The sequence below is a fragment of the Podarcis pityusensis genome, assembly GCF_964106645.2.
Source record: "Podarcis pityusensis genome assembly, chromosome: 3".
In the NCBI taxonomy this organism is placed as follows: Eukaryota; Metazoa; Chordata; class Lepidosauria; order Squamata; family Lacertidae; genus Podarcis; species Podarcis pityusensis.
This window is the reverse complement of record NC_138026.1, coordinates 4,652,860-4,679,320: the sequence shown is the minus strand read 5'-3', so window position 1 is coordinate 4,679,320 and position 26,461 is coordinate 4,652,860. Positions and strand designations below refer to the sequence as shown.

The 26,461-nt window shown below is 46.6% G+C and overlaps 1 protein-coding gene across 1 annotated transcript in view; it reads left to right on the top strand.

Annotated features, from left to right (window-relative positions):
• Positions 1–25,479, top strand: part of TRAM2 (translocation associated membrane protein 2) — a 43,463-nt gene extending 17,984 nt beyond the window's left edge. Inside the window, exons 2-11 of the mRNA XM_080998763.1 lie at positions 4,210–4,273; positions 9,709–9,818; positions 10,544–10,660; positions 14,344–14,402; positions 17,693–17,777; positions 18,406–18,476; positions 19,193–19,297; positions 19,839–19,982; positions 21,244–21,422; positions 23,246–25,479. Of these exons, the coding sequence (XP_080854889.1) occupies positions 4,210–4,273; positions 9,709–9,818; positions 10,544–10,660; positions 14,344–14,402; positions 17,693–17,777; positions 18,406–18,476; positions 19,193–19,297; positions 19,839–19,982; positions 21,244–21,422; positions 23,246–23,319 (1,008 nt within the window). The 3' untranslated portion in view covers positions 23,320–25,479. The remainder of the gene's footprint in view (positions 1–4,209; positions 4,274–9,708; positions 9,819–10,543; positions 10,661–14,343; positions 14,403–17,692; positions 17,778–18,405; positions 18,477–19,192; positions 19,298–19,838; positions 19,983–21,243; positions 21,423–23,245) is intronic.
• Positions 25,480–26,461: the final 982 nt, after the last annotated feature.

Below are 26,461 nucleotides of genomic sequence, written 5' to 3'. Positions count from 1 at the left end.
GTGGGGATGTAAAAATACTAAACTTACAGCTGTGATAGAGGCACAGTGCATCCTTATCCACAAATTTGACCAGCAGCCTTTTCAGCTGTTGTGTTCTTCAGGTTTTCTTGGGCTGTTTGTTTCCCTGACAGAATCCATAGCATGCCAATATCCTTTCTTTATTGCAATGTCTGGGTCTGGGTAAGGAATCATATCACTGACCTTGCAAGCAGCTGCTGTTCCGAATTCTCCAGGTTTTGTAAAGTCTGTTGCCTATACCTGTATATCCCAGGAACACATTCACTATTGAAATTCAGCCGCCTATTGAGTGTGAGGCTAGAAGTTGTCTGAATTCCTTGCAGCATGCCTGTCACCTGATAGTAAAGATATTTGCCTAGTATTGCCAGGATAAGTGCTCCCCCCCCTTAAAATTGGCATGAATTTTAAATGCCCCTGCAAATGAGATTAAATTATCTGTTAAGATAGGACCCCACTCTGTACACATGTGTTAAAGAAATAATAGCTCTAGCTCACTTTTATGTCTTCATTTTTTTAAAAAAATGGGAAGCTTAGAACAGCTTTCGTTGTTTTATTGTGCATACTTGTATCATTTCTTTAAAGGTGAATTATGGGTGAAGTATTTGAGATGAAGCAGTGAGAGCTGTAGACTGAAAAATGGTTGCAGTGATAGTTAAACTTTGACACCCCCCCCCCAATTTTATATACAACTGTAAATCTTAATGGCAGTGGGGGGGGTTGATGCATAAGAGAGATATTACAATAAATTACACTCATAACAGTTTTCTATATGTGTAATATAGAAATATTTAAATCTGTCGCATCGTTCTGTGGATACCTCTTGCATTTTGATCATCTCGTTTCATTGCAGATACTGACCTGGGTTGCACAACATAGTTAGCTGAGTGATGAGTGTCTTCAAACTGTCAGGATGGTATCCCACACAAGCCTATTCAGAATAGTCCCATTATATGACTAACGTAGGTTCATTAATTTCAGTGGGTCTACCCTGAGCAGGACTTAGTTGGCTACAGCCCAATGTATTTGACGGGATTCATGGGCGTTCTGGAACTGACCAGTTAACGTGGTTTCAAGCCTGCAGAACTTTTTGTGGTTTGGAAAGCGACAAGGCAATGAATGCACCGAAACGTGGGGTGAAGAAAGGATTTCTAGGAAGATGTGTTAACATCCCCACGGGCAAATTAGGAGGAATGCAGAAGGGATACTCCTTGTCATACATGTATTTGGACGATAGTAGTATTTATATACAGGAATGCGGGTGGTGCTGAGGGTTACACCACTGAGCCTAGGGCTTGCCGATCAGAAGGTCGGAGGTTCAAATCCCCGCGACGGGGTGAGCTCCCGTTGCTCAGTCCCTGCTCCTGCCAACCGAGCAGTTCGAAAGCACATCAAAGTGCAAGTAGATAAATAGGTACTGCTCTGGCGGGAAGGTAAATGGCGTTTCCGTGCACTGCTCTGGTTCGCCAGAAGCGGCTTAGTCATGCTGGCCAGATGACTCTCGGCCAATAAAGCGAGATGAGCGCCACAACCCCAGAGTCGTCTGCGACTGGACCTAATGGTCAGGGGTCCCTTTACCTAGTATTTATATACAGTATCTGCATAATAATGTATGGAAATGTAACTGATCATATTTACTGTTTTCTATTATTTTTTCTTATTGTATTGTTGCATTTTTTCTCCCTCTTTTGTTTGTTCTTTTATTACTTTATTTTCTATAACTTTATTGTCTATAACTGAAATTCTCTCTCTCTCTCTCTCTCACACACACACACACACACACACACACACAGAGAGAGCTTGCAACCAAATTGTAAGAAATGCCAATAAAGAACAGGCATAGTTTAACCACTGTGTGAGCAATAAAATCAGGATTAATTACGAATAAGCAGGTGGCCTGCAGAAGCCGTACGGTTCCTGGAGGCTGCTTTGCTCCTCCTCAGTCAAAGCTCATGACTTGTGAAAATAGTGATTAAGGATGAATCCTGGTTCTGTTACAAGAATGCACTTACGAACATTCGTTTTGTTTTTGACACCTTAGAATTCTGACAGCAGTTCAGACAACCATGCTAAGCCAGTGCTTAGCACAATGCAGAGTGGCAGCAAAATGGGGAGAAGCAGAGTGGCTGCCGGCTGCCCCCTTTAGGAGCCTGTGCTCGGACAAGGCTGGGCTTTCTGGTTCATGCAAGCCACTCAGCGAGATGTACTGTTAGAAGAGTAAAGAACCACTGGTGGGAAGAATGTAGAACAAGCAAAACCTAAAAGTAGTTTTTGTTTTAACGTATCTATGTGGGGTTTTGTTTCTTTGGGGTCTTCTGGTTGTGTGAGGGGCTCTGAATTGCCTTTGGCAAGAATAAGCAACAAATAAATCTTCTTCTTCTTCTTCTCTGGTAAGAGAGACAGAAAGAAAACACACAACTGAGTAATAAGGAGATACAGTATTTTAGGACCTCTTCTTGAAAACACTGGTAGACTGGGAGGATGCAGAAGACCCCAAAGTCAATAAAATTGTGTTTCAGTTGAATTGCACTTACAAGTGCAGAATATCTTGTGGGCTTCGTGACCACTTTAGTGGTAAAATTGGCTTTTGATCAGGTTCTGTTCAGTTTAGCAGTCTGCACCAGGAGAATCCTATCCCTGCATATTGCCTCCCTATTTCTGTGCCCTGTTTGCTGTGACTGCAGTTGCAAAAGCTAAATTTTGCCTGGCCTGCTGCTACTCCCCCCCCCCCCCCATCTCTCCCTGCCAGATCAAGAAAGTGAGCCATGCCTAGCTGTTGCAAGTTCTGCTTTCTAGTAATGTAGCTGTTTACTATCCTTCCCTTCCCAACATACACAGAACTGCTATAGGCTTCAGTCTCCTGGTTATTATTATTATTATTTGTTCTTGCCTATTTAATTCTTTCCCAGTGGGTGACTCATTGATTTTGTTTGTATTGGGCCCAGTTCCAGCTGCTGCAGTCCCTTCTCCAAGACGGGCTGCTCTTTATTGCGAAGTCCACAGCAGGAAGGCAAACTCCTCCTCCGTTCTGCAAATGAACTTCAGTTAAAGTCCCTCTTCCGCTCTAAATTCTAAGCCAGTGCCTTTCCGACGCCCATCTGCACCCCTTGGCTACTGAAGGCTGTGCTGTTTCAACATTTTTAGCTATATTTCATCCAGAGTGCATACTTGACATAACGGGTATACAATGAAGAACCGGCGGCTAATACTTGCCTTCATTTTTTCCGCTTGATGCTTACTAGCTACAAACTCCTTATTTGTCTTGGCTCTGCTTGACTAACTTCCTTCTTTATATCCTTGCTAGCCTCTGTGCCTTAACCCACACTTGGATTGCCGTCTGCCTCTTCTGATGTTTATCCTCAGGGGCCTGGAAATCTTGGGGGAATTTGTCCCCTCATCTTTGGTTGGGAATGAATTGGATGCTCTACAGATTTGAACAGGGCCTTTTGCCTCCTCAACAGCTGCATAGCAGGCAGTAATTTTGTAGGACAGTCTTCCCCCATCATGCAATGACCAGACAAGCTTGAGCTGCTGATTTTTTTAGCTGCCATGCAACTGTTAAAAGCACAGCAGCCCTAGTCTGGCAGGTGGGCTTTACTGGTCCCCTGGTTTTTCTTCAGCTCAAGCACTTAAGCCTGGCTTGGGGAAAAGGAGACCAGTGACAAACGCTCTTCTTTAGAGATCAGGTGGGGGGGAATTATCCCACCTGGAGGAAATTCTAGGCACATACAGATTCAGTCATTCACCCAAAAAAAGCATAGAAACTTCAAGCTCAGGCAGCAGCACCTCTGTCTCCTGGAAGCAGGAAGCACATCTGCAACAGTGGTAGCCAACCTTGTGCCCTCGAGATGCTTTGGGCCACAATGCCCACCAGCCCTGTCTGCTGGCCAGGTGAGGTGGGGCTGATTGCAGCTGCAGTGCAAAAGTTATGGCAGGCGCCAAGTTGGTTTCCCATGTTTCTGTAGTCTTGCATATTTGTGTTCACTTGCGGGAAAAGTGAATTTAACTTCTCGCTTTTCAAAATAATTTGCAATGGAGTCCTTCCTGTCGAGGATGTTGGAGCAGTAGGATAGGGTTATCACTGTGGTAGCACCCTTTCGTTGTGATGGTGGGACCCACAAGATGCCTGCGACAAAACGATTTCCATTTGGACTTCCATACAAACTAATAGAGCAACTTACTTTGTCTTTACAGGTCACAGCCAAGACTGCCTTCTTGTTCATCTTACCTCAGTATAACGTCAGTGTGCCTACAGCAGGTAAGGCAGCCTATGCATACCTTGGTAGCACTTTGGTGGTATTAAACCCTGCAAGCTATGAGCCCTGGATTTCCCATTAACTAGTTTTGTGTCACCACCATGACAGTCCAGCTTCCTTGTGATTATATCGCCTGTGGGCCTTGCTCTCCCTCCATTTACCCCTTAGATGGGCAGGGTATAAATAATAAAATTATTATTATTATAACCGCATGGTGAGGGAAACTGTGGCCCTCCACAGGGGGCATGAAACCACCCCTGCTTGGTTGACTCACCCCAGAAATTTGTTAACAAGCCCTGCATGTTGGGAATGGGTTGTGACATAAAAGGAGACAGAGGAATGCTCATTTTATGTCCCCTTTCTCCATCCAGCCCCAAGTCCATCCAGCTCTCAGGCCAGATGTTTAACTTTTTCTGGAAAAGTGAGGGACTTCCCCCCCCCAACCTTTCCCACCCCATTGTCAACATGTCATCATAAAGGTTTCAGTGTGTTGGGTTTATTTTTTTTTTATTAGATGGTTTCCAACCTCCTCCTATGAATATCTGAGCAGCCAGCAGTAACATGGGGGACAGGAGGCGGGTGGGTGTGGAGGACTCCCTGGTCCTGAATGGGGTAACTGTGCCCCTGAAGGACCAGATGTGCAGCCTGGGAGTCATTCTGGACTCACAGCTGTCCATGGAGGCACAGGTCAATTCTGTGTCCAGGGCAGCTGTTTACCAGCTCCATCTGGTACGCAGGCTGAGACCCTACCTGCCCGCAGACTGTCTCGCCAGAGTGGTGCATGCTCTAGTTATCGCTCACTTGGACTACTGCAATGCGCTCTACGTGGGGCTACCTTTGAATATGACCTAGAAACTACAACTAATCCAGAATGCAGCAGCTAGACTGGTGAGTGGGAGCGGCCGCCGAGACCATATAACACTGGTCTTGAAAGACCTACACTGACGCCCAGTACGTTTTCGAGCACAATTTAAAGTGTTGGTGCTGACCTTTAAAGCCCTAAGCGGCCTTGGTCCAGTATACCTGAAGGAGCGTCTCCACCTCCATCGTTCTGCCCGGACACTGAGGTCCAGCGCCAAGGGCCTTCTGGCGGTTCCCTTGCTGCAAGAAGCCAAATTACAGGGAACCAGGCAGAGGGCCTTCTCGGTGGTGGCACCCGCCCTGTGGAACGCCCTCCCACCAGATGTCAAAGAGAAAAATAACTACCAAAATTTTAGAAGACATCTGAAGGCAGCCCTGTTTAGGGAAGCTTTTAATGTTTAATAGGTTATTGTATTTTAGTGTTTTGTTGGAAACTCAGCCAGATGAGCGGGGTATAAATAATATTATTATTATTATTATCTGGTGTCTAAGGCTAGACTACACAGTAGGGGAACATGCCAAGCTCTCTGCAGTTTTCATTTTGGTGAAGCAGCTCTGCATGGGTGAGACTGAAAGCAGAGGAGCTGTTTACGTGGAAGGCTGAACAACCCCTTTCGTTAGCCCATCAATTCTCCACTCCAGGTTGTTCCTCCCTGGCCCCCTTTTGTGGGGTTTCAAAATTTGTGTGTATGTTTGTGCCATAGGAAAACCTACTGGGGTGCTGATATGGAGCAGGGAAACAGATGGACTGAAGAAAGGGTTAAGCATTCTTTCCTCTCGGCCACAGTCCCCTCCCCGGAAGCTGCTTTCTAGCAAAAAGCCAGCATTAGGCTTCTAATGTGTGTTTGCACAAAACATGCAGTAACTCCTTGAGGCTGAGAACGATGTCTGTGGTTCCAGGACACGTCACGTGAAATGCCGCATTTTTAAACAATGTACAGTTGATGAGAACCGTAAGCTAAAACCAGAAGACGAAGCAAAATGGCAAGAGCAGCAAAACGGGAATGCAGCAGAAAACCCCAGGGGAAGCTTCTGCTCCCACAAATGGCTACCTGGGGCATTGCCCTTCTCAGGTCCTCCTGGCACCCTTCCTCCTCCTCACCTGCGCTGTGGCAAGCCTGCCCAGCTCTTTGCCCCAGGAGGTGAGGGAAAGTGGGTGCAGGCAGGCGGGGGGCGAGAGGCAAGAGGTCCCACAGTTCTCTGCACCACTTGGAGACTTAAGGGGCCGCGCTCATTATCCAAGGGAAGAAAAGAGAGATAGAGAGAAATATTTCACTAAAAAGGCCCTCTTTGAACTTAGAGCAGCATCGCTTTCAGTTTTGCTGCCCTGCCTCTGTGTTCATAAAGCACTTCCAAACGGATGTGCTCCCTGAGGCCTTCCTTCCGCAGCTGTGGAAATACCCAGGTTGAGTCACCCACTTCACAATGTCCCTTGCTCCTGCTGGGGTCTTTGGCACGTGCCCTGAACCACAGCTCTTCAAGAAAAAGAGTGTGGGCTGGCTCTGGATGCTTTAGGTCTGACTCACTTGACAACCTGAGCCTCATATTCAAATGATCCGCGTGCTGATGCAAAGAGCTAGATTAGCAACCCTGGAGACGGAGGGTTTCTGTCTGTCTATGCATTGAGATTGTACAGTCTGCTCTGCTGGGGCAGCGCAGTATAAACTTAGCTGCCCGTGTTATCAATTTAATATCTCCAGGCTGGTGACAGTAATTCTGAGAAGAGATGGAGGCTTCCTTTGAAATGCAAACCACAGACTCAGGAGGTAGTAAAAGTTAGATTTTTCTCACCACCACCTTCTCAGACTTCCCCATGGCTACTATTTGCGTTAACAAAAAAGTGCACATTAATCTAGGGTCCTCAGTGCTTGTGCTGGGGCTACCGGGGTTCAGATAATTATCCCTGGTTTGTAATGTTAACACCCTGCAATAAAGAACCAAGGTACTCTGGGGACCCCAAAGGCACTTCCCACTTTCACCTTAGGATATCTGACTACAAAATATGCATACCTCATGCCTGTTGTGAATGGAGGGGGGCACACCTTTAAATCACTACTCTTCAAGGTGCAAGACACAAATGTGGAGGTAACTTGGAAACAAGGGCGATCTGGAGGGCTTTGTCCTAGACCCACTGCTAGGACATTTTTACAGCTGACATGTTGAGAGGATGTTTGTCACATGTACAAAAAGCTGGAAGGGGTAGCTAACATCATAGAAGATGGAGTCAAGAGTTAAAGCGCTCTTGGCAGACTAGAACATTGGGATGCAGCCAGCCTTAAATGTGAGTTATCAGTGCAAAAGGGCAGCTGATAAGGCTAATGCATATCTAGACTCCATCATCAGAAGTGCTGTGTTCAGGTCATGAATAGGCATTGGGTCCTGTCTGTTTCCCTCTGGACATTCCTCTTCTGAGACACTCCAAAATGATGCCTCCAAACTGGGAGAATGGGCAGTAAAATGGCAAATGCAGTTCAAAGTGAGGCACACTGGGCCAAAAACAAACCTAGTTTCACATACATTCTCATGGGGTGTGAACATAGGGTGACAACCAGGTACGAGAGTTTAGGGTCATAGCTACTAGCTTCTCAAAGATGTCGACCCAGAGTGTGGCAGCTGTGAAAAGGGCACATTCTGTGCTAGGGATCATTAGGAAAGGCGTTGAAAATAAAATGCCCAATATGATAACAGCTTCATGCAAATCCATGGTGTGAGCTCACTTGGAATGCTGTGTGCAGTTCTAGTTGTCTCTCCTCAAAGAGGATCCTGCAGAACTGGAAGAGGGCAAGAAAAGAGCAACCAAAATGACGAAGGGAATGGAGGACCTCTGTATGGGGAAAGGTTTGAATGTTGGGGGCTTTTTATTTTATACAAAAGGTGAGTAAGAAGTGATGTCATTGAATTAATCCTGTTGTAGAGATAGTGGATGGGTAATTTTTTTCCACCCTCTTTCAATACTTGAGGAACATTCAATGAAAGTGTTGGAAGATTCAGGACACCCCCAGAAAAGCACTTCACACAGCACATAGTTAAACCATGGCATTCCCTCCCACAAGTGGCAGTGGTTGGCTGCCAATTTGGATTATTTATAAGAGGATGGGACAGATATATGTACCCAGTGGCTATGTATCCTGAGAGCTCTGTTTCTGCCTCCGCTGTCAGAGGCACTGGGCCTCTGAATTTCAGGCGCTGGGAATCACAGGAGGGCCAAGTGGGGTTGCGATCAGGTCCTGCTGGCTACTCATAGACACCTGGTTGACCTTTGTGAGAACAGAGCGCTGGACTACATGGGCCTTTGGTCTGCTCCAGCAGGACTCTTCTTACGTTCGGGCGCAAGTGTTTTAAGAAGGGCCTCGACAAACTGCAGTGTGCTCAGAGTAGGACAGCAAGATGGTGAAGGGTCTCAACACCAAGTCCTGTGATGGATGGTTGAAAAAGCTGAGTTTAGACTTTCAGGGGAGACCCAACAGTCATCTTCAAATGTCACATGGAAGATGAGCAGACATGTTCCCTTTGTTCCAGAGAACAGGATTAGAACCTGTGCAGGGAAATAGATTTTGGCTAAATATTAGGAGAGAGAAGCCTCTTAAAGATGGGTGCTGCTTGACTCCCTTAGAAGGTGGGGGGCTCTCCTTCTCTGGAGGTGTTTAAGCAGGAGCTGGGAGCCCATCTGTTGGTGATGCTGCAATCGCATTCCGCTTTACAGATCCTGCACTCTGTGACCCCCAAGGTCCCCCTCCTTCCAGTTCAGTGGTTCTTTGCCGCTGCTTCTATATTAGGATTACAAGTTGTTGAGCTTCTTGGTTCTGTTTGCAAAAACCCAAACATCATGCCGAGTTTTTAAAAATCCCCCCAGATGGTAATTTTGCCCTTGGAATCCTGTACATGTCCAGGAAAATCCAGACATATGGCAACCCTGTTCTATATGTCATGACAAGAAAGTTGTAATGTCAATGTACACCCTCCATTCACAGCTGGCATGAGTTGTGTATCTGTTCTGGTGGATCCGTACACAAGGGACAAATGTAAAGTGAGAAGCAGCCCTGAGCTGGATTCTGCCGCTAACTGTCTTGGGTCATTCGCAGGTCACTGTGTTTCGCTATGGAACTGTGATCTCGACCCACCACAGTCATTTACCCGGGGATGAAAAATAGGTGAGTTGAGGACCCTTGGTCTTCCCAGAGTCCTCTGAACTACTTCACCTGGCACCCCCCTGCCCCCAAGGAACATGGCAATAAATCCGATGATGAAGGGAGTTCATGGGACACTTATCTCAGAATAACACGTCATGCAAACAGGCTCTCAGAGGACCAACCACCTTTGCTCCCGAGGGGTGGGAAGGAGATGTAAACGTCTATGTGTGTTGAACTGTCCACATCTGCTCTGCATTCTGGTTAAATTCAGTTCTTCTAAGCTCATGGTGGTCTGTTTCTGCTTCTTGCCAACATTTGAACTAATTCTTTGTTACTTAAATCCTGCCTCTTAGCGGATGCCTTTAAAAGTTTGATCCCTATATGGCTTCCCAGCTTAACTCTTTAATGTTAATCTCTTCCTCCCTTACCCCGCTCCTCTTCTTCAGATGGTGAAATTGTTCTTTATCACTACGGGCTGAAGGATTTGGTCACAATCCTCTTCTACATCTTCATAGCAATAATTCTGCATGCTGTGGTGCAAGAGTATGCCTTGGACGTAAGTCTTGCTTTTCATACAAGCTAGCCAGTACCTACACCGCTCCCTTGTGCTGTGGGCTGTAGAACATTTCAAATTTACAGTTGCTTTTTACTGTGGCCCCATGGCTCCAGGAAAGTATTTAGTCCCGTTTTCTAGAAGGTGAAATGGACTTGAAGAGGAATGTTACACTTTGTTTCTCATTCAGCTTTTACCAAACTGTGGGACTGAAGAATGTGAACTTTCTTAACTCTTGTGTCATTGTGACAACTATAACTTCCCTCTCTTAACTTAACTTTCTTTCTTTCTTTCTTTCTTTCTTTCTTTCTTTCTTTCTTTCTTTCTTCTTTCCTGGCTGGAACAAGTCAGTTGCCTTCTCAGGACTGCTTCTGCTTGTTCCTGAGGTTGGGTGAGATTTTCTTTTCTTTTCAGTGTTCTCCTTTTGAGGGTCCCTCTGACGTCTTCAGGCTTTTGTGGCGTTGCTCTCTCCTTCTTCCCTCGCTGGGCCTTGTCTCGTTTTGCATTTTAGGGTGGACTGACTGCACCCACAAATAATGGCTGCTGGTTATTAAGCCAAGTCAAAACATCTGGTGGGCCCTTTTTTGGTATCCTCTGATCACCTGATTTGAACTTTCCAGGGCTGGCATAGTGACATGCTAAAAAGAAGCTTTGAGCTACTGTGTTTTGAGGACGTAGGATGCTTTGGTTTTTTCTTCCCTTCTTTCTGAATTTTTGTTTTCTTCTAGAAAATCAACCGAAGGCTCCACCTTTCCAAGATCAAGCACAGCAAGTTCAATGAGTCTGGGCAGCTGGTAGCGTTTCATATTGCCTCCATGGCCTGGTGCTTATATGTACTGGCAACGGTAAGCTTCCTTTAGAAAGACTGGATGTGAATTTATACATGGGGTGCAGCTTGCTTTCTCTGCTCTTCCCCTTTGCGCACATGTGATCACATTACGGGAAGTGGCCAAATAGGATCACCTTATTCAAAGCACCTCTTAATTCAGGATGTGGGTCTGCTGGTAGGACTTAGAGGGAATGGTTCAAACTCTCCCCACATACACTGCTGACTTTGAAAAGTGTATTGATGTCCACTTGCTATTCAGGTCACATTCTGGATGTGAGGGCGATCTGGCTGAGACATCTGTCACCCCATTGATCGCCAGGGTTGATTCGGCTGATCTGGCTGGCTAGGCGGGTGTCCCCTTCCTCCCTCACCGCTCCATGTGCGTCCCTCCCGAAGCTGTGCGCTCGGTGGAAGAGGACGACCATCCCAGATAGAAGGAGTGTACCGTTCTTCGGTCAAGGGTATATGATAGCTGCGCTCCCCTGCTAGAACCTCCAAACAAGCACATTCTGAACCCAAAGTGGGAATTGTATGACATACCAAAACAAGTATTTTGGTATAGAAATTCAAAATCTGGCTCTGTGATGGACCTCAGACAGTTTTAAATCTGTATGCGTGCAATTTTTTAAAATTAAAAAATGGGCCACATCTCAAGGTTTTATTGTTAGTATATAAAAAAATTAACAGTTTAGGACCAGATTACATGAAGGACCACCTTGCTCACTCAAACATTTTGATCTGCAGAACCTGGACATGCCATATACTGGTTCATTCTGTATCTGTGGGGAGTCTATATTTCAGTGTGGCAGCACCTCTGCTTTGAATCTCCCTTTTCCCCCCTTGGAACTTACAGTTAGGCAGGTAAACTCGCAGTACTATTTTAGATGCCTGTTAAAAACTTTCCTCTTTCTACAAGAACTATCCGGACATAAAACTTCATACGTACTTTACAATTTGAATTTGTATATCATTGATGATTATTCTGTACATTGATTTTCTAAGCAGTTGATACATTTTTCCCTACCAATCCCTTTTGCACCTTGAACACAAGGGAGCGCAAATTTTCTAAAATGAATCTGGGGTTTCTGGTTACTTTCTGCAGTCAGACCAGATACCGCAGTGGGCTTTTCTGATATGCAGGCTCCCCAGGTATTGTTGGCCTACAACTCCCATCATCCCTAGCTAGCAGGACCAGTGGTCAGGGATGATGGGAGTTGTAGGCCAACAACATCTGGGGTCCCAAGGTCGAGAAAGGCTGTCCTAGAGAATGGCTTCCAGGTTGTTTTGTCCCAAGGCAGACTTCTCCTACTGTGGTGTCATTTCTTTCAGCAATGCAGTCGGAGAGGCCACCATTATTAATCGCACGGGATCCTCATTTGACCCTGCTTCTTGAGCTTCCTGTTACAGTTGACTTCTGTATGGCAGATATCTTAGCTTCAAGACTAACCTCCACTAACCACAAAAGGCCCAATTCTGAATTACTTCCTTCCGTGGCCATTGTGACAAGTCCATGCGACCTTGTTCCTTAAGGAAGTCTCCTTGAGTGGTGCTGCCTGCAGCAGCCATCAGACTACTAGCTGCTGCCATTTCCTGTTGCCACGCGTCTCGCCATGGGTCCATTGCCACACGGGTTGTGGCACGGACCAGAGGACAAGCACTCGGCTTGCATCACTGAGTACAGCCAGTGCTTTTGGTCTTCTCAGATACATGGCCTGCCACTGCCTCCTAGGATGGGAAAATAACGAATGCCAGCACGCTTGCTGGAACTCCAGTTGCATCATAACCATACCAGTTATGGCTTTTACATTGAATGACTTTGATAGAGGTACTGGGCTGGGCTCATCTTGAAATGTGTGGGAAATTGATCACAGTGTTGCTGGTTTAAATCTATTTGCAAATGGCACTTTTGAGGGGGGGCAGATACTTCCCTGCAGCTGAGCTCTGGAGCTGGAAGCATGGCAAGAAGCTTGCTAATTGGCTAATTTTCGCTGGCAATATCGTGACTGCCTCATGGTTGTCTCATGATCTATGATTTGCTGTGATCTGCTCAGGTATAAAGACCTCTGGATTTCTGTCAGTCGGGGTCCCAGTTCCTTTTGGAAGAGATTCCAAACTGGGTCCTTATTGCCTGGCAATAAACTTCACCTTCTTATTCTCCATTGCTGCGTCTGCCTGATCCTTATTAACGCCAAGCGAGTACCTGCTTACGTTTACGTGCTTCATACCAGTTATGGCTTTTACATTGAATGACTTTGGTAGAGGTACTGGGCTGGTCTCATCTTGAAATGTGTGGGAAATTGATTGCAGTGTTGCTGGTTTAAATCTATTTGCAAATGGCACTTTTGAGGGGGGGCAGATACTTCCCTGCAGCTGAGCTCTGGAGGGACCTTCAGAAGGAGAGGTGGGGGTGAAGTGGGGACCTGGTCCCATTTCTCAAACCTTCACTTCAGCCCATCTGCCTTGAGAAAGAACCAGCAGGATGGCTTTTATCTAAGAGGCTTTGTCAGCCAAGCTTCCCTCCCTCCCCATCACACCCCTTTATGCCCAGATTGCTTAAGCAGGGCCTCTTGTCTCCTGAGTAAACATCTAAAGCTGTTTCTGTGCCAGCGCTGATGATGCCTGGCTGAAGGAGGCTTCTCTGAGCCCTGAAACTCTGTGAGTTTTGCCCAGCAGCCACTTCCGTCCTCTGCAGCTGTTTTACGGTTTCATTCTGCATCTGGTTTTCAGATTCTGAACTTTGAGTGTTGGGATTTGCATTTGTGTGTGTATTGGAGGGAGGGTGTCTTTCCTGTTTCAGTACCCTGGTCTCAAACCCTTGGTGAGTTAGGGACTTCCCTTGCATGCAAAGTCAGGCTGTGGCAGATTGAGCAGACGAGACCCAGAGTAGGTCGAGCGGTCAAGAAGGCAGCTTCCACACATGCTGCTTGCAGAGGGAAATGAGGGACAGATGGGGTTCATCAGCCTGGGAAGGTTGCCTATCTAGGAGGAGGAAAAACATTGAAACCTCCACTATCTTCAGGAGAAGAAAAGGCAAAGGGGTAAAAACCCTACACAAATCTGGAGTGGAGTCCCTAAGATGGTGACTTGGCAACTCCTGCAGCCAAGCTGGGGTTCCAAACGCATTGCTCTGCTTTCCTTTGGACCACATCACAGGGACCAAGAGGGGAGTCATGTTATCTGGACAGCCCAAGACCTCCAGACACACTGCCAAGACTTGAGCCCCAGGGAGGTCACTTTGGTGTTGCTAACACAGTGGTTTGACTTCGTCCCCAGACGCCACTCCATTGTCCCTCAAGACAGACAGAGGCCAACAACCAACCCCACTCATCTGCAACTGCTGTTGCTGAAAAACAAGGGTGCACAACCTGTGGCCCTCCATTTGTTGCTGAACTCTGCATCCCATCAGCCCCTGCCAGCCTGGCCAGGTAGTCTGGGCATTGTAGTCCAACAACATCTGGAGGGCCGCAGGTTCCCCACCCTTGTCGTAGAAAGAACTTCCCCATCGTTTGCTTATTGTATAAAGAAAAGGTGTCTATATTTCGCAGAGTCTTCCGCAATAGCTTGGAGTTGTCACCTAGACATATCAACTTTAGCAGAGGCAATGGGGACTTGGACAGCTGTTGTTTAGCCAGACTTCGCTGCTAACTCACCTTTCTTCCCCACTCCCTCTCTTACTTTGTGTGTCTTCCTTCATTTCAGGAAGGATACTTATCAAACCCCAAGAGTCTGTGGGAGAACTACCCTCATGTTCATCTCCCGTAAGTAGCCACAGAGTACAACCACTTCCTTCCTTGTTGGTTTATCTGAGGTCAGGAGTGAGTGATGACAGGAATAAGGGTGAATTGAGTTCTTCAGTTGCATCTTCAAACCGGCCAGAAGTGATCTTGCAGCCCCCTCCTGTGTGCAATGCTGATATTGCACGCTTAATCCTTGTCCTTAAGAACCTGAGGCAGCCTTGCTGGCTCCTACCAAAGACCTCTCTGCTCCAGGACCTTGTTCTCACAGTGGCCAACCAGATGTCCCAGTGGGCAAGCAGGACATGAGCTTGTGAGCCTTCTCTTCTCCTGCGCTGGAATCCACAGCAATTTGTATTCAGAGACATAGGGTCTCTGCCACTGGAGGCAAGACATAGCCATCAGGACCGGTAGCCTTTCCTCCACAAAATGATCTCGTCTCCTTCTAGAGCTCTCCAAGGGACCAACAAGCACTATGACTTGTGGTAGTGAATTCTGTTGTTAGACTTAAAGGCAACCATTTTATTCCAGGGAATGGGGCAACTTCGCTTTTCTTGTAGGAGTGTCTTCTGCCTCCAAACTGTCTATGGGCAATAATTCTGCTTCATAAATGGTCTTGCTCCCCATGAGGCCAACTCTTGCGGCTGCTTCCCTTTCCAAGGAAAAGGAAACCGTCTGCCAATAGGTGTTCGGAGGGGCAGTCTACAGCAGGGGAAGAACGGACTGCGCATTGTCCTGGGCGCTTCTTAAAGGTTTGTGTCCCAACCACAGGAAGTTCGTTCCCAAGTAATCCAGACAGCAGCCTTAGCACACTTCAGGTCCGTTTTTCTGCTCTTGTGTCTGTTCGCAAATCCTGATCTTGATACTTCTCTCAGGAATGTTGGAGTCAAGCACACCTCCAGTTTCCACAGACAGAAGTACTCCTTAGATTCTCTCTGATGTATCAGTTGTGTCCCTGAAGCCTTTTTCCCCTCCAGTATTAATAATGTCATGTCATCTCAAGAAGGGTGTTTTATGAAAAGAGCTCTGAAAGGTTTGACCCAGCCAGATAAAAAAGATTGTGTTGATTCTACACTCGTATGGAGTTCCTTTTGCATTCTGAGAAATTGTGTCTGGTTCTTGAACTAAAATCCCATATTACATTTTATTTCCCTTACATTTTATATCTCACCTTTCTCCTGTCGTGGAACCAAAGGTGCCAAGCTGTGGTCACCCCTAGATCAGGTGCTTTCAGACCACACCCTGACCACTGTAGGAATGTAGGGAAAATGATGACGTTTTCTTTAACAGTGATTTAAGTGTACACATAATGGCATGATTGATGGGTCTGTTTGAGATACTGGTGTGTGTTAAGCATGCTGAGAATTTTCAAGAGGCCCACATTCCTCCCCGCTCCCCCGCCCAGCGTGAGCTACAATTCCTAGAGTTCTGGGAGTTGTAGTTCTCAAAAGGGAACAGGAGTTCCCTAACAACACTCGGCTCCATTAACAAACTACATGTCCCTAGATTATTTGGGGAAAGCGATGACTGTTTATAGTGGCATGATACTGCTTTAAGTGTATTGTGCAGATGGGGCCTCACTTCCTTTATCGCTCACCATGGGTGACATCCAATCTTACCCTGCGCTTAAATGTAATTTGGGCAGGTGATGAAGGAATTGAAACGATAAATTTACAATTTTGCTCTCAACTCTGGTATTCATACTTTTTCAAGGCAATTCCACTAGAGATTTATAAATTGGCTTTTGGTTAGTTTTGCTTGCCTCAGTTTAAGTATGCAGTTTTTTTAAAAAACAAAATTATTCCGTATCCTGAGAACATTTCAGTGTTACTGTAAAGCAGAGCATCTTAACAGGCATAAAAGTTACCCCAGAGACCCTCACAGCTGGTATTAGAAACAAGCTGCTCCTGATTCCACAAGGCCTCTCTTCTGCTAGGCTGTGCAGGTATTCTGGAACTCTTTTGTCTCATCAGCCTCAGTCCTAAATCCTATCAATATCCTTTTTTTTTTTTAAATGATATTTATTAAAGTTTCAGAAAAGATTACAAAAATAAGAAAAAGGAAAAAAAAAAAAAAAAAAAAATACAAAATACAGAAAAATAAAAATGCTTAAAAACAAATCAATCTTTCCATGTCTTGTCTTCCGTTTACTTGTTTCCCTGACCTCCTCACACCTCCCTTTTTTGTATTCCAGTTCAATTAGTTAATTCAGCAAATCCTTTCCCTCTTTGTTTTTATCTTAATCCTTTAACTTAATATATTATAACTTTAGATTCTCACCTGTTAACAATCCATTTTTACATACTCCTTTGAAACATTGCTACTAAAACCACTTAACTTCATTCCGACATCATTCTAACATTCATTAATTTTGCAGTATTTCTGTAAATAGTCTTTAAATTTCTTCCAATCTTCTTCCACCGACTCTTCTCCCTGGTCTCGGATTCTGCCAGTCATTTCCGCCAGTTCCATGTAGTCCATCACCTTCATCTGCCATTCTTCCAGGGTGGGTAAATCTTGTGTCTTCCAGTACTTTGCAATAAGTATTCTTGCTGCTGTTGTAGCATACATAAAGAAAGTTCTATCCTTCTTTGGCACCAATTGGCCAACCATGCCCAGGAGAAAGGCCTCTGGTTTCTTCAGAAAGGTATATTTAAATACCTTTTTCATTTCATTATAGATCATCTCCCAGAAAGCCTTAATCCTTGGGCACGTCCACCAAAGGTGAAAGAATGTACCTTCAGTTTCTTTACATTTCCAACATTTATTATCGGGCAATCCTATCAATATCCTTGGCTGCCCCGTGGGTCCTAAATAAATATTGTTTGGATACGGTGTGTAGTTTTTCCATAGTCTATGTGTCAATGATACGTCTGATTCCTGAGTTGTCGTCACTGAGCATGAATTATAAGCAAGTCAGGCTTCCGCTCATGTTATCATCCCTCTAGCGGTGCCTCTCAGCAGTTCACGACAGCTGCAAAGCACCACTTTGGCAAACTCGCATCTCTGCCTGGGACCCAGCACAGAGCTAGGATGTGGCCATCTGCTTCCTCGCCTGCCAGAGTGCACCAGATTAGCAGAAGTGATTCATTTCCCTTTCTCCCCCTTCGTCACAACATATTTTGCAGCAGCATTTGCCAAGGGTCAATGGCCAGCTTTCATCCACTAAGACAGTCTCAGGAATCCTCCGTTTCCGAAACGTCTGTGCCATTAAGCTTCAAAAGGAGGACCTCACAGTCAGGAGGGAGAATGGCAAAAAATGTTTTGCTTCATGTGGATGCTTAAGAAATGCACTTCTTCTTTTTAAACATTAGGTTCCAGGTGAAGTTTTTCTACCTTTGCCAGCTGTCCTACTGGCTGCATTCACTGCCTGAACTATATTTCCAAAAGGTGCGGAAGGTGAGTACCATCATCCTAACTAACTTCCTCTTAGGGTTCTTAGGAGGCCAATGGGGTGGGTGGGTGTTGTGCTGATGAGGCCACAAAAGCTACTAGCCTGCATTTTTTAAGCCAGTGGGTGAGCGAGAGAGATCAGTCCCTCCTCTGCCAACCCACTCACGTGTCCGCATGAGATTCCATTCACCCATAGTTACCAGCAGAGTTGTTAAATCCAAAGCGAAATAAATAAGTTTTTTTTATATACAAAAAAAAACATTGAATGAATGTTTAAAATAATATTAAACTGACAAAGAAGTTTCCAAGTTGATGCTTTTTCTTAAGGCCAAGGAAAGCCAGGGTACATTTTCACAGTTGTAGAAAATACTTTGAAAAGCACTTTTCCTGCTCTCCTACCTGGGTTCTAGTGGTGTGTAAAAGACACCCTCCCACTAACATATTTGAATTTCTTCATGGAAGCCTTGTGGAAAGTGCAGCAGTGTGTTGTACTGGCATGCGGATTTCTTTGATGCAAGATGCACCAAGGCCCTGCATTTGACTGCACCTGCTCTACTTCGTCTGTGTTAGATGCAGCCAGTCATTGCCTCTTATGATGCACATTGGCTTCTTATGGTCTTCCCTTTCTTTGCAGGAAGAGATTCCTCGTCAGCTGCAATATATCAGCCTCTATCTAGTTCATATAGCTGGAGCATACCTCTTGAAGTAAGTGTTGCGGGTCCCACCGTCTTCAACATGGCAATGTTGCACACCTGCTTTCTCTTCAGGTTAAAAGGAACTCCTGATAAATAGTTCCAGCGTTTTTCTGTCTGCAGCTCCAAAGCTGTATAATTTGCTTCGGTTTTAAATTAAACTTTACAAGAAAGCAGGCTTGGTTTCCAGCCTTCTAAGAGAACCTGCCTAAGCCCTTTGTTTATTAATTTTTGGTATAATATATTGTTGTTTGTTGTATGATTATGTTGCAAACATAGTGGGTCCAACGGTCAAGAAAGCTGTTTCTGCACGTGCTGTAGAGGGAAGTGAGGGGCAGATGGGGCCGGCCAACCTGGGAAGGCAGCCCATCTTGGGGAAGGAAAAGTGGTCCTAAACTTCCACCGCTTTGTGGGATATATTTGGGAGAAGAAAAGACAAAGGGGTAAAAACCCTACACAAATCTGGAGTGGAGTCCTAAGACAGTTGGATGGCGCCTTGTATGTCTCCTTCCGGCAACTACTGCAGCCAAGCTGGTGCCGAGGTGGAATCAAGGTTGATTCGTCTGATAGTTTCCATGATTGCAGCACAGCCTTTTAATTCATAGATCTATAGAGTCGGAAGGGACCCTGAGGGGAATCTTGGGGTAAAATGCTAGGGAGAGGGAGGAGGAGGCTCAAAAGGTGTTCATCCCTTCTGCCGCAATCACCATTGTCCTTCCCTTTCTCCAGCCTCACACGCCTGGGACTCATCCTGTTGCTGCTGCAGTACGTAGCTGAATTCCTTTTCCATATGGCTCGCCTGTTCTACTTCACAGATGAAAACAACGAGAAGCTGTAAGTGCTCTTCTGTGTGGGTGAAGCATGACTTTCCTTTCAGCCTCTGAGGCTCACTAGCAAATGTCTGGGGAATTCTAAGACTAGATGCTCCTTTCCAGTATCATCTCCTGTTGTACTCTATATGTGAGTTAGAAAGAAAGAAAGAAAGAAAGAAAGAAAGAAAGAAAGAAAGAAAGACTTCTAACATAATTGCTGAGTAACGTCTACTGATGGGACTCACTAGTTGAATCACACCCAATAGGTGGCATTCAGTGCTAGCCCTATTCAGAGTAGACCCATTGAAATTAAGTGACGACTACCATAGTTTTGTTAATTTCAATAGGTTACTCTGAATAGGACATAGTTGACTACAGCTCAGTGTAGTGTTTTGTGGGTGCACCACTTAAATAACTTGCACACTGCATTTCTTCTGAATCGCTACTACTGCCTCTTGACAGTCTTTGACAGCTCCTGTACATTATTAAAAATGCCCACCTAAGAGGCATGGCAAGTATCCCTCTTTTGAAATGTCGAATGGTCTCCTGTTTAATTCCACAAGGTTTAATGCTTGGGCAGTGGTGTTCGTCGTTTCCCGGCTCTTCACCCTCACCCTATCCGTTCTGGTCATTGGCTTTGGGCTGGCTCGAGTGGAGAACCAGGCGTTTGACCCCGAGAAAGGAAACTTCAACACTTTACTTTTCAGGTAAGGCTCGGGCGCATTTTGTTTCTGGGAGGTGAGCAAAGGAAAGCCCAAAGACAGGGATGCTGGATGAGTTCAGGGCTCCATCTATTTAGGCCTGGTGCAGAAGTAATGCATGGGAGCAGTACAGTTCCCTCCCAGTCAGTCCAGCTCCCATCTCTTTCCCACAGCATAAAGTACAGGATTTGTGTCCTCCCTTTCCCCTGCGGGTTTTAAACACGGTTAAGTGTTAAATTGGCACCACCGTTGACTGCAGTGGGCACCTGTTAGAAATCCCCCTTAACTAGTACTTGACTGTGCCCTGTAGCCACAAGAGAGATGCCATGGGTTTGTTTAGAATATACAGTGGTACCTTCAGTTGCGAACGGGATCCGTTCCGGAGGTCTGGCCGTATCCCAAAGTTTTCGCTACCAGAAGTGCCGCTTCTGCGCATCCGTGCGTGGCAGTAGACTGCTTGTGCACAGGCGTGCCCGGCAAAACAGTTCCGGGTTTGCTGGTAAAATAACCTGAAGTTTACGTTACCAGAGGGTAACATAATGCCTAAATGGGGCTCCAGTCCCAGTCTAGCTGAAATGTTCTCAGAGTAAAGGTAAAGGGACCCCTGCCCGTTAGGTCCAGTCACGAACGACTCTGGGGTTGCAGCGCTCATCTCGCTTTACTGGCCGAGGGAGCCAGTGTACAGCTTCTGGGTCATGTGGCCAGCATGACTAAGCCGCTTCTGGCGAAGCAGAGCAGCGCACGGAAACGCTGTTTACCTTCCCTATTTATCTACTTGCACTTTGACGTGCTTTTGAACTGCTGGGTTGGCAGGAGCAGGGACCGAGCAACGGTCGTGGGGATTCGAACTGCCGACCTTCTGATCGGCAAGTCCTAGGCTTTGCGGTTTAGACCACAGTGCCACCCGCATCCCTTGTTCTGAGGGTAAACAAGCACAAATAGCTTCTCCCTGGTAAACGAGCACAAATAGCTTCATTTCTCCCTGGAAATGAGTCCTCTGAATGAAGCTGTCCACTGTTATCTTCAAGATTTTTTTCATACAGCGCCATGTGAGATCTGGCTGTGGATCAAAGCAAAATGCGCATGCCCACCAGCCCAAGATGGGCAGTGGCAGAGTTGATAACTCAGGTGTGCCAGCCCTCAGTCTAGGTTTCCCCAGGGCTTTCGATATGGAAAGGCAGCCTCTTTCACTCCCCGGGGCGCCCCTTTGAAGCCGGCTGGCTCCTTGCTCAGTCACAGCCTGCCTTCCCTTGCTTGCTTCCCCCAGGATGTGCGTCCTGCTTCTGGTGTGCTTCTCACAGGCCTGGATGATGTGGCGCTTCATCCACTTTCAGCTGCGGCGCTGGCGGGAGTACTGGAATGAGCAGAGCACTAGGAAAAAAGCCGCTGCGGCTGCGGCCGCCACCCATGGCAAGCAGCAGCTGAAGACCATCAAAAGGGAGTCAGGTGAGCATCCTGCTGGGGCATCAGACCCATGTCTGGTTTGAGCTCTGAGCGCTGTGTGGGAGAGCGTGTGCACTGCATCCCCTCAGAAAGGCTGCCTGCCTGGAACCTGCAGAGGGGCTTCCGTTCAGCGCAGGCAGTACTGAGCGAGAGGGAGCAGGGGCCCTACTTGGCGTGAGAGGCAGCTTGCGATGTGCCTTCGCTCTAGTGTGTAGCTGACTGTGTGGTCAGATTAATCCGTTTCTTAAAATGTGTATATTGTTCACCTGGGAGGAAAAGATTAATTGGGCAGCAGATTTGAAAATATATAATTAAAAATACTCATCAAGAACGAAAAGAAGCAGGCGTTATTATTTATTTATTTATTTATTATTTATACCCCGCCCATCTGGCTGAGTTTCGCCCACTCTGGGCGACTTCCAATCAAGTGTTAAAAACAAAACGGCATTAAATATTAAAAACTTTCCTAAACAGGACTGCCTTCAGGTGTCTTTTAAAGATAAGATAGCTGCTTATTTCCTTGACATCTGACAGGAGGGTGTTCCACAGGGCGGGTGCCACTACTGAGAAGGCCTCTGTCTGGTTCCCTGTAACCTCACGTCTCGCAATGAGGGAACCGCCAGAAGGCCCTCAGCGCCGGATCTCAGTGTCCGGGCTGAACGATGGGGGTGTAGACGCGCCTTCAGGTATACAGGACCGAGGCCGTTTAGGGATTTAAAGGTCAGCACCAACACTTTCACTTGTGCTCGGAAACGTACTGGGAGCCAATGCAGATCTCTCAGGACCGGTGTTATGTGGTCTTGGCAGCCACTCCCAGTCACCAGTCTAGCTGCTGCATTCTGGATTAATTGCAGTTTCTGGGTCACCTTCAAAGGTAGCCCCACGTAGAGTATATTGCAGTAGTCCAAGCGGGAAATAACTAGAGCATGCACCACTCTGGCAAGACAGTCTGCAGGCAGGTAGGGTCTTAGCCTGCGTACCAGATGGAGCTGGTAAACAGCTGCTCTGGACACAGAATTAACCTTCATCTTCTGTGTTAAAACGAATGTGGGAGACGCCTCTTCTAAGCTAATAACCTGCTGCTGTGACACATGTGGTTTGTTCTTTTATATGCCAAATATATGCAGATCTGGTTAATTTGTTAAGATATATATGAAGAAGTGACTAGGGTTGTTTTAATTGGGCAACTGTTCTCGTTTAGTAGACAATAGTGGCTTTTTCTGGTCTGTGCGATGAGCTCTGCTGAAACAGGCCGGACTTGGCTAGGTCCCAAGCAGCTGCTGCAGCTAGAACACACATATTTTTTGGGGGGGAGGATTAGTGGCCCAGAGACACCTATTGGTTCCCTTGCAGCTCCCCCCCCCCCCCCCCCAGTCTCACCCAGACACTCCCTGGGGTCTAACGGGCAAGATAATAGTCTTTGGTTCACATGATGCTGCCCAAGCAATTTTTTTTGGCACTGCAAATTTCCAGGATAGGTGAATGCGTGAGAGCCATACTGCTGGATCTTTGGAGGGACGGCAGAATATGACCAGTTAAGCCAACGACATCATAGGATAAATCTGCCAGAAGCCTCAGCTATGTTTCCTGTAGAGCAGTTCTGCTCATTACCACCAAACCCCATACTTGTGGCTTCGGAAAGCCTCAGGGGACAATGTGAACTCTCAGAGTTAGCTGAGGGGGTGGGGGGCACTGCCTTCACCCTAAAACTCTAGTACTAAATATAGCATTCCAGACTCCATTCTTTGAGTCTTTGAAAGCCTTGTACAAGCACCTACCGAAGACTTTTCTTAAAATACCATTTTCTCCTTCTCCCCACACCTCAGGCTACCATGAAAACGGAGTGGTGAAAGCAGAAAATGGTACGTCGCCGCGGACCAAGAAAATCAAGTCTCCCTAGAGCCAAAGCACAGTCTTCAAGGAATCTTGGAGGAGGAAATGGAAAATGCGAGACTAAGGACTCTGGGAATAAGAAGCAGCTCCTTCCCTTGTGTCTTCACCAAGCCCTGTTTCAAACGGCTTGAATCAACGTACCACCGAAAAGCTCTTTCCCCTTCTCTCTCTGCCTCCAGACAGTTTGCAGTAACCAAAAAGCCCCTCTCCATCCGCAGTGGGGCTTCAGAACACCAAACAAACCCCTTCCTCAGCCAGTGTATTTTCTTATTGCTCATTTTAATCTGTCCTCCAATGTATTCTTGCTGCTTTTGCTACACCCAGAGATGTTTTGTAAGCAATTATTCCTTGAAAGCCCATTCCCTGACTTAGTATCAGCCACCTCACTCTCGCCGGATCTCGTGGTTTGGAGAGGTGGCATCTGTAGGGCATGATTTGCTTCGTTGCCGGGACAATAGAACATTTGGGTAGTATGTGGAGGTTTGACCCCTTCAGACAACGCACTCTTGCACAGCGAGTTTGTGGGAAATGGCATTGGAGGGGGAAATGGAGCAAACCTCTAAGGCCCCTTCTCTGCCTGCATTTCCTAATTCTGTTACATATCTAGTAATCTTAGCGGAACATTTAGAATGTGCCAGGCCTTCACAACATGATGGCGAAGTGCGCAAACATAATTTAGTATGTATGTAACTTTTGGGTTGTGCTATGCCTATTCGCAGAGACTGAAATTTTAGCCAGTTGCATTCTGGAGAAGGGGACAGATGTGCACAGTTTCTCTCCCATACTGCTTCCTCTTAGCCGAAAATAGAATTTAGTGCATTCTCCTGAAACACCCAACAAATGCTGGCCTGGCAGCTTGGTATGTGTCAGACATGCTTTGCATCTCCCCAGGCCTTGAGAATCATCCTCAGCCGACTGTGCCTTAGTCCAGGGAGAAGATTCACTGCTCACTGAAATAGCAGATCAGGGCAGACGTCTGTGGGTGGTCTGTGACCTCCTTACTTAGCAAGCGGACAGTTTCCTCGTGCCTTTGTTTCCTCTGCAGCAAGTTTCCTTCATGAAGTGTTGGTGTAATCTTTATGACTGGGTCTGTCATGTTCAAGTGGCCCACCCATACCAACATAGGACAGCAATATTATTGCCTCTACAGCATATTCAGTGCACGTTTGCTCCGAAGTAAGCCTCTTGTTCTTCCCTAGCGAGTGTCTTTAGGATGGCAACCATAGCCTTCTATTTTTCAGGCGTCCCTACGTTTTCACAAGTTTTGTCCAAGGAGATCTGAACCCATTTCCAATCTGGCTGCTCTTTGCAGCTCCTGAGAATGGTATTCTTCTAAGGCTACATAGGTTTCTTCCACACAGAATGCTGCACAGTTCCTAACCTTTAATACGTGGATGTATTATGAATGCGGTGAGAGGAAATCTCTCTCATGGGTGAAACTGCTTTCCATCTACTGTCACCTATTCTCTAACTGGTGGGGGGCACTCAGTGTACAGTCTACCTCGGGGGCCACCCTTCTCTAACTGCTACACTTCCTCTTTTTGTTGAAGTGGAACTAACGGTGAGAAGTGTATTCTGGGAGAGGGAATGGATCCTTCACCCAAGAAGAACTGACAGCTTCTTTGTACCGCTGCCCTTTTTGGTTTTCAGGGAACGGCATCCGCTGTCCTCCTTAGTGCAGTTGTGTCTGCCTCAGTCTCCAGGGTTTTGGGACTTGCCTTTGTCCCCAGTGCAACTGGATCACCTTGCACGTGTTTTAAGAACATAAGAGCATCTTATGCCCTGTAGCCCTGTGGCTCATTGAGTCCAGCATTCTCAACCAGGTCCCCTGGGAAGCCTGCAAACAGGACCCGGAGCCCAGCTGCCTTTTCCAGCAAGTGCTACTTAGAAACCTCGTGCCTCAGACAATGGGGGCTTGAAGCGTCCATTCTCCTGTGCCATAAATGGTGGTGGATGTTCCCCTGTGCCATTCTCTGCTGCATTCTTGATCCCAACAGCATTTCTTCCCAATTTATGCATGCTAAGGAGGCTTCTGCAAAGGGTCGACACAGACTAGGGAGTGGCAGCTTGTTCAGCAGCCCTTCACAGCGAGCGAGTGACTGGGTGGTTCTTCACGGCATTCAAGCCACCAGATGCCTGGTTTATTATTTTAAATATCCCCCACCCCCCATGGGATCTTTTATAGTAACTGGTGCAAGTTTCATTTCCAGCTTTCTATTTTTGTGCACACATTCTTATCCCGTAGTGTCCTTCAGTTGAGTCGGCGTAACTTTTAACCCACCAAGCCGTGTTTGTATCTCATGTTCCAGGACAATAAAACAGAGGGGCAGCCAAGGCAGGGGCTTGGTTGAGCTTGCTTGGCCACCGGTTGCACAGCCCTTGGGAACGTTGCCAAGAATGAGGAGTTGAAACACTCTTGTTCCCTTGTTCTTTCACTGTAGGCGCTACTTGGGAGCGTACCTGGAGACGTCAGTTTCCCTTTCCTCCAAAACCTGGAATGTCCAGACTAGGGACATTCTGAGCCGAAGCCAAACTTACCAGCGTGTGCCTGTCGCTCCTTGTTGAGTCCCAAATATACCTCATCTGTATATTTTTTTGAATAGGAGTGAAGGGCGATGCTGGGTGGACGATGGTGCTATAAGCAGGTCAGGTGAAGTGGGCTGAGCCAACAGGACGCAGCTGTGAAGGCAGCTCTCTGTTGGTGGAGCCTAATGGGAGTCGGGCCTGCCTTCCTTCTGCCCTCACCTTCCTCAGCATTGTTGGACGCTGTTCCAAAGAGAGACACCACTGTTTTAAGTTGGGACCTCTCCTTACTTTGTTGTGCTAGACCCCAAGCTGCTGCAGAACACCAAACAGAGCTGCCTTGACTTTGCAGCAACCGGCGCCATATGTCTTCCAAGGCAGCTCAGAGGATCACTTTTAAAAGGTGCACAAAGCAGCCTGCAGCCTGCACAACCCTGCTTCCTCCTGCACAAAGTTGTCAAACCACCGTGTAGCATCTTGCAGAACAATACAAGTGCCTTACATTGCCACATAGCCTTTTTGTACCTTTCTTCTGTATGTCTCTCCATGTAGTGTCCCGTCCCCCCCCCCCGACATTTGTACACCAGTTTAGCTAGTCATAAAAGGGACAGCTTTTGCTGAACACA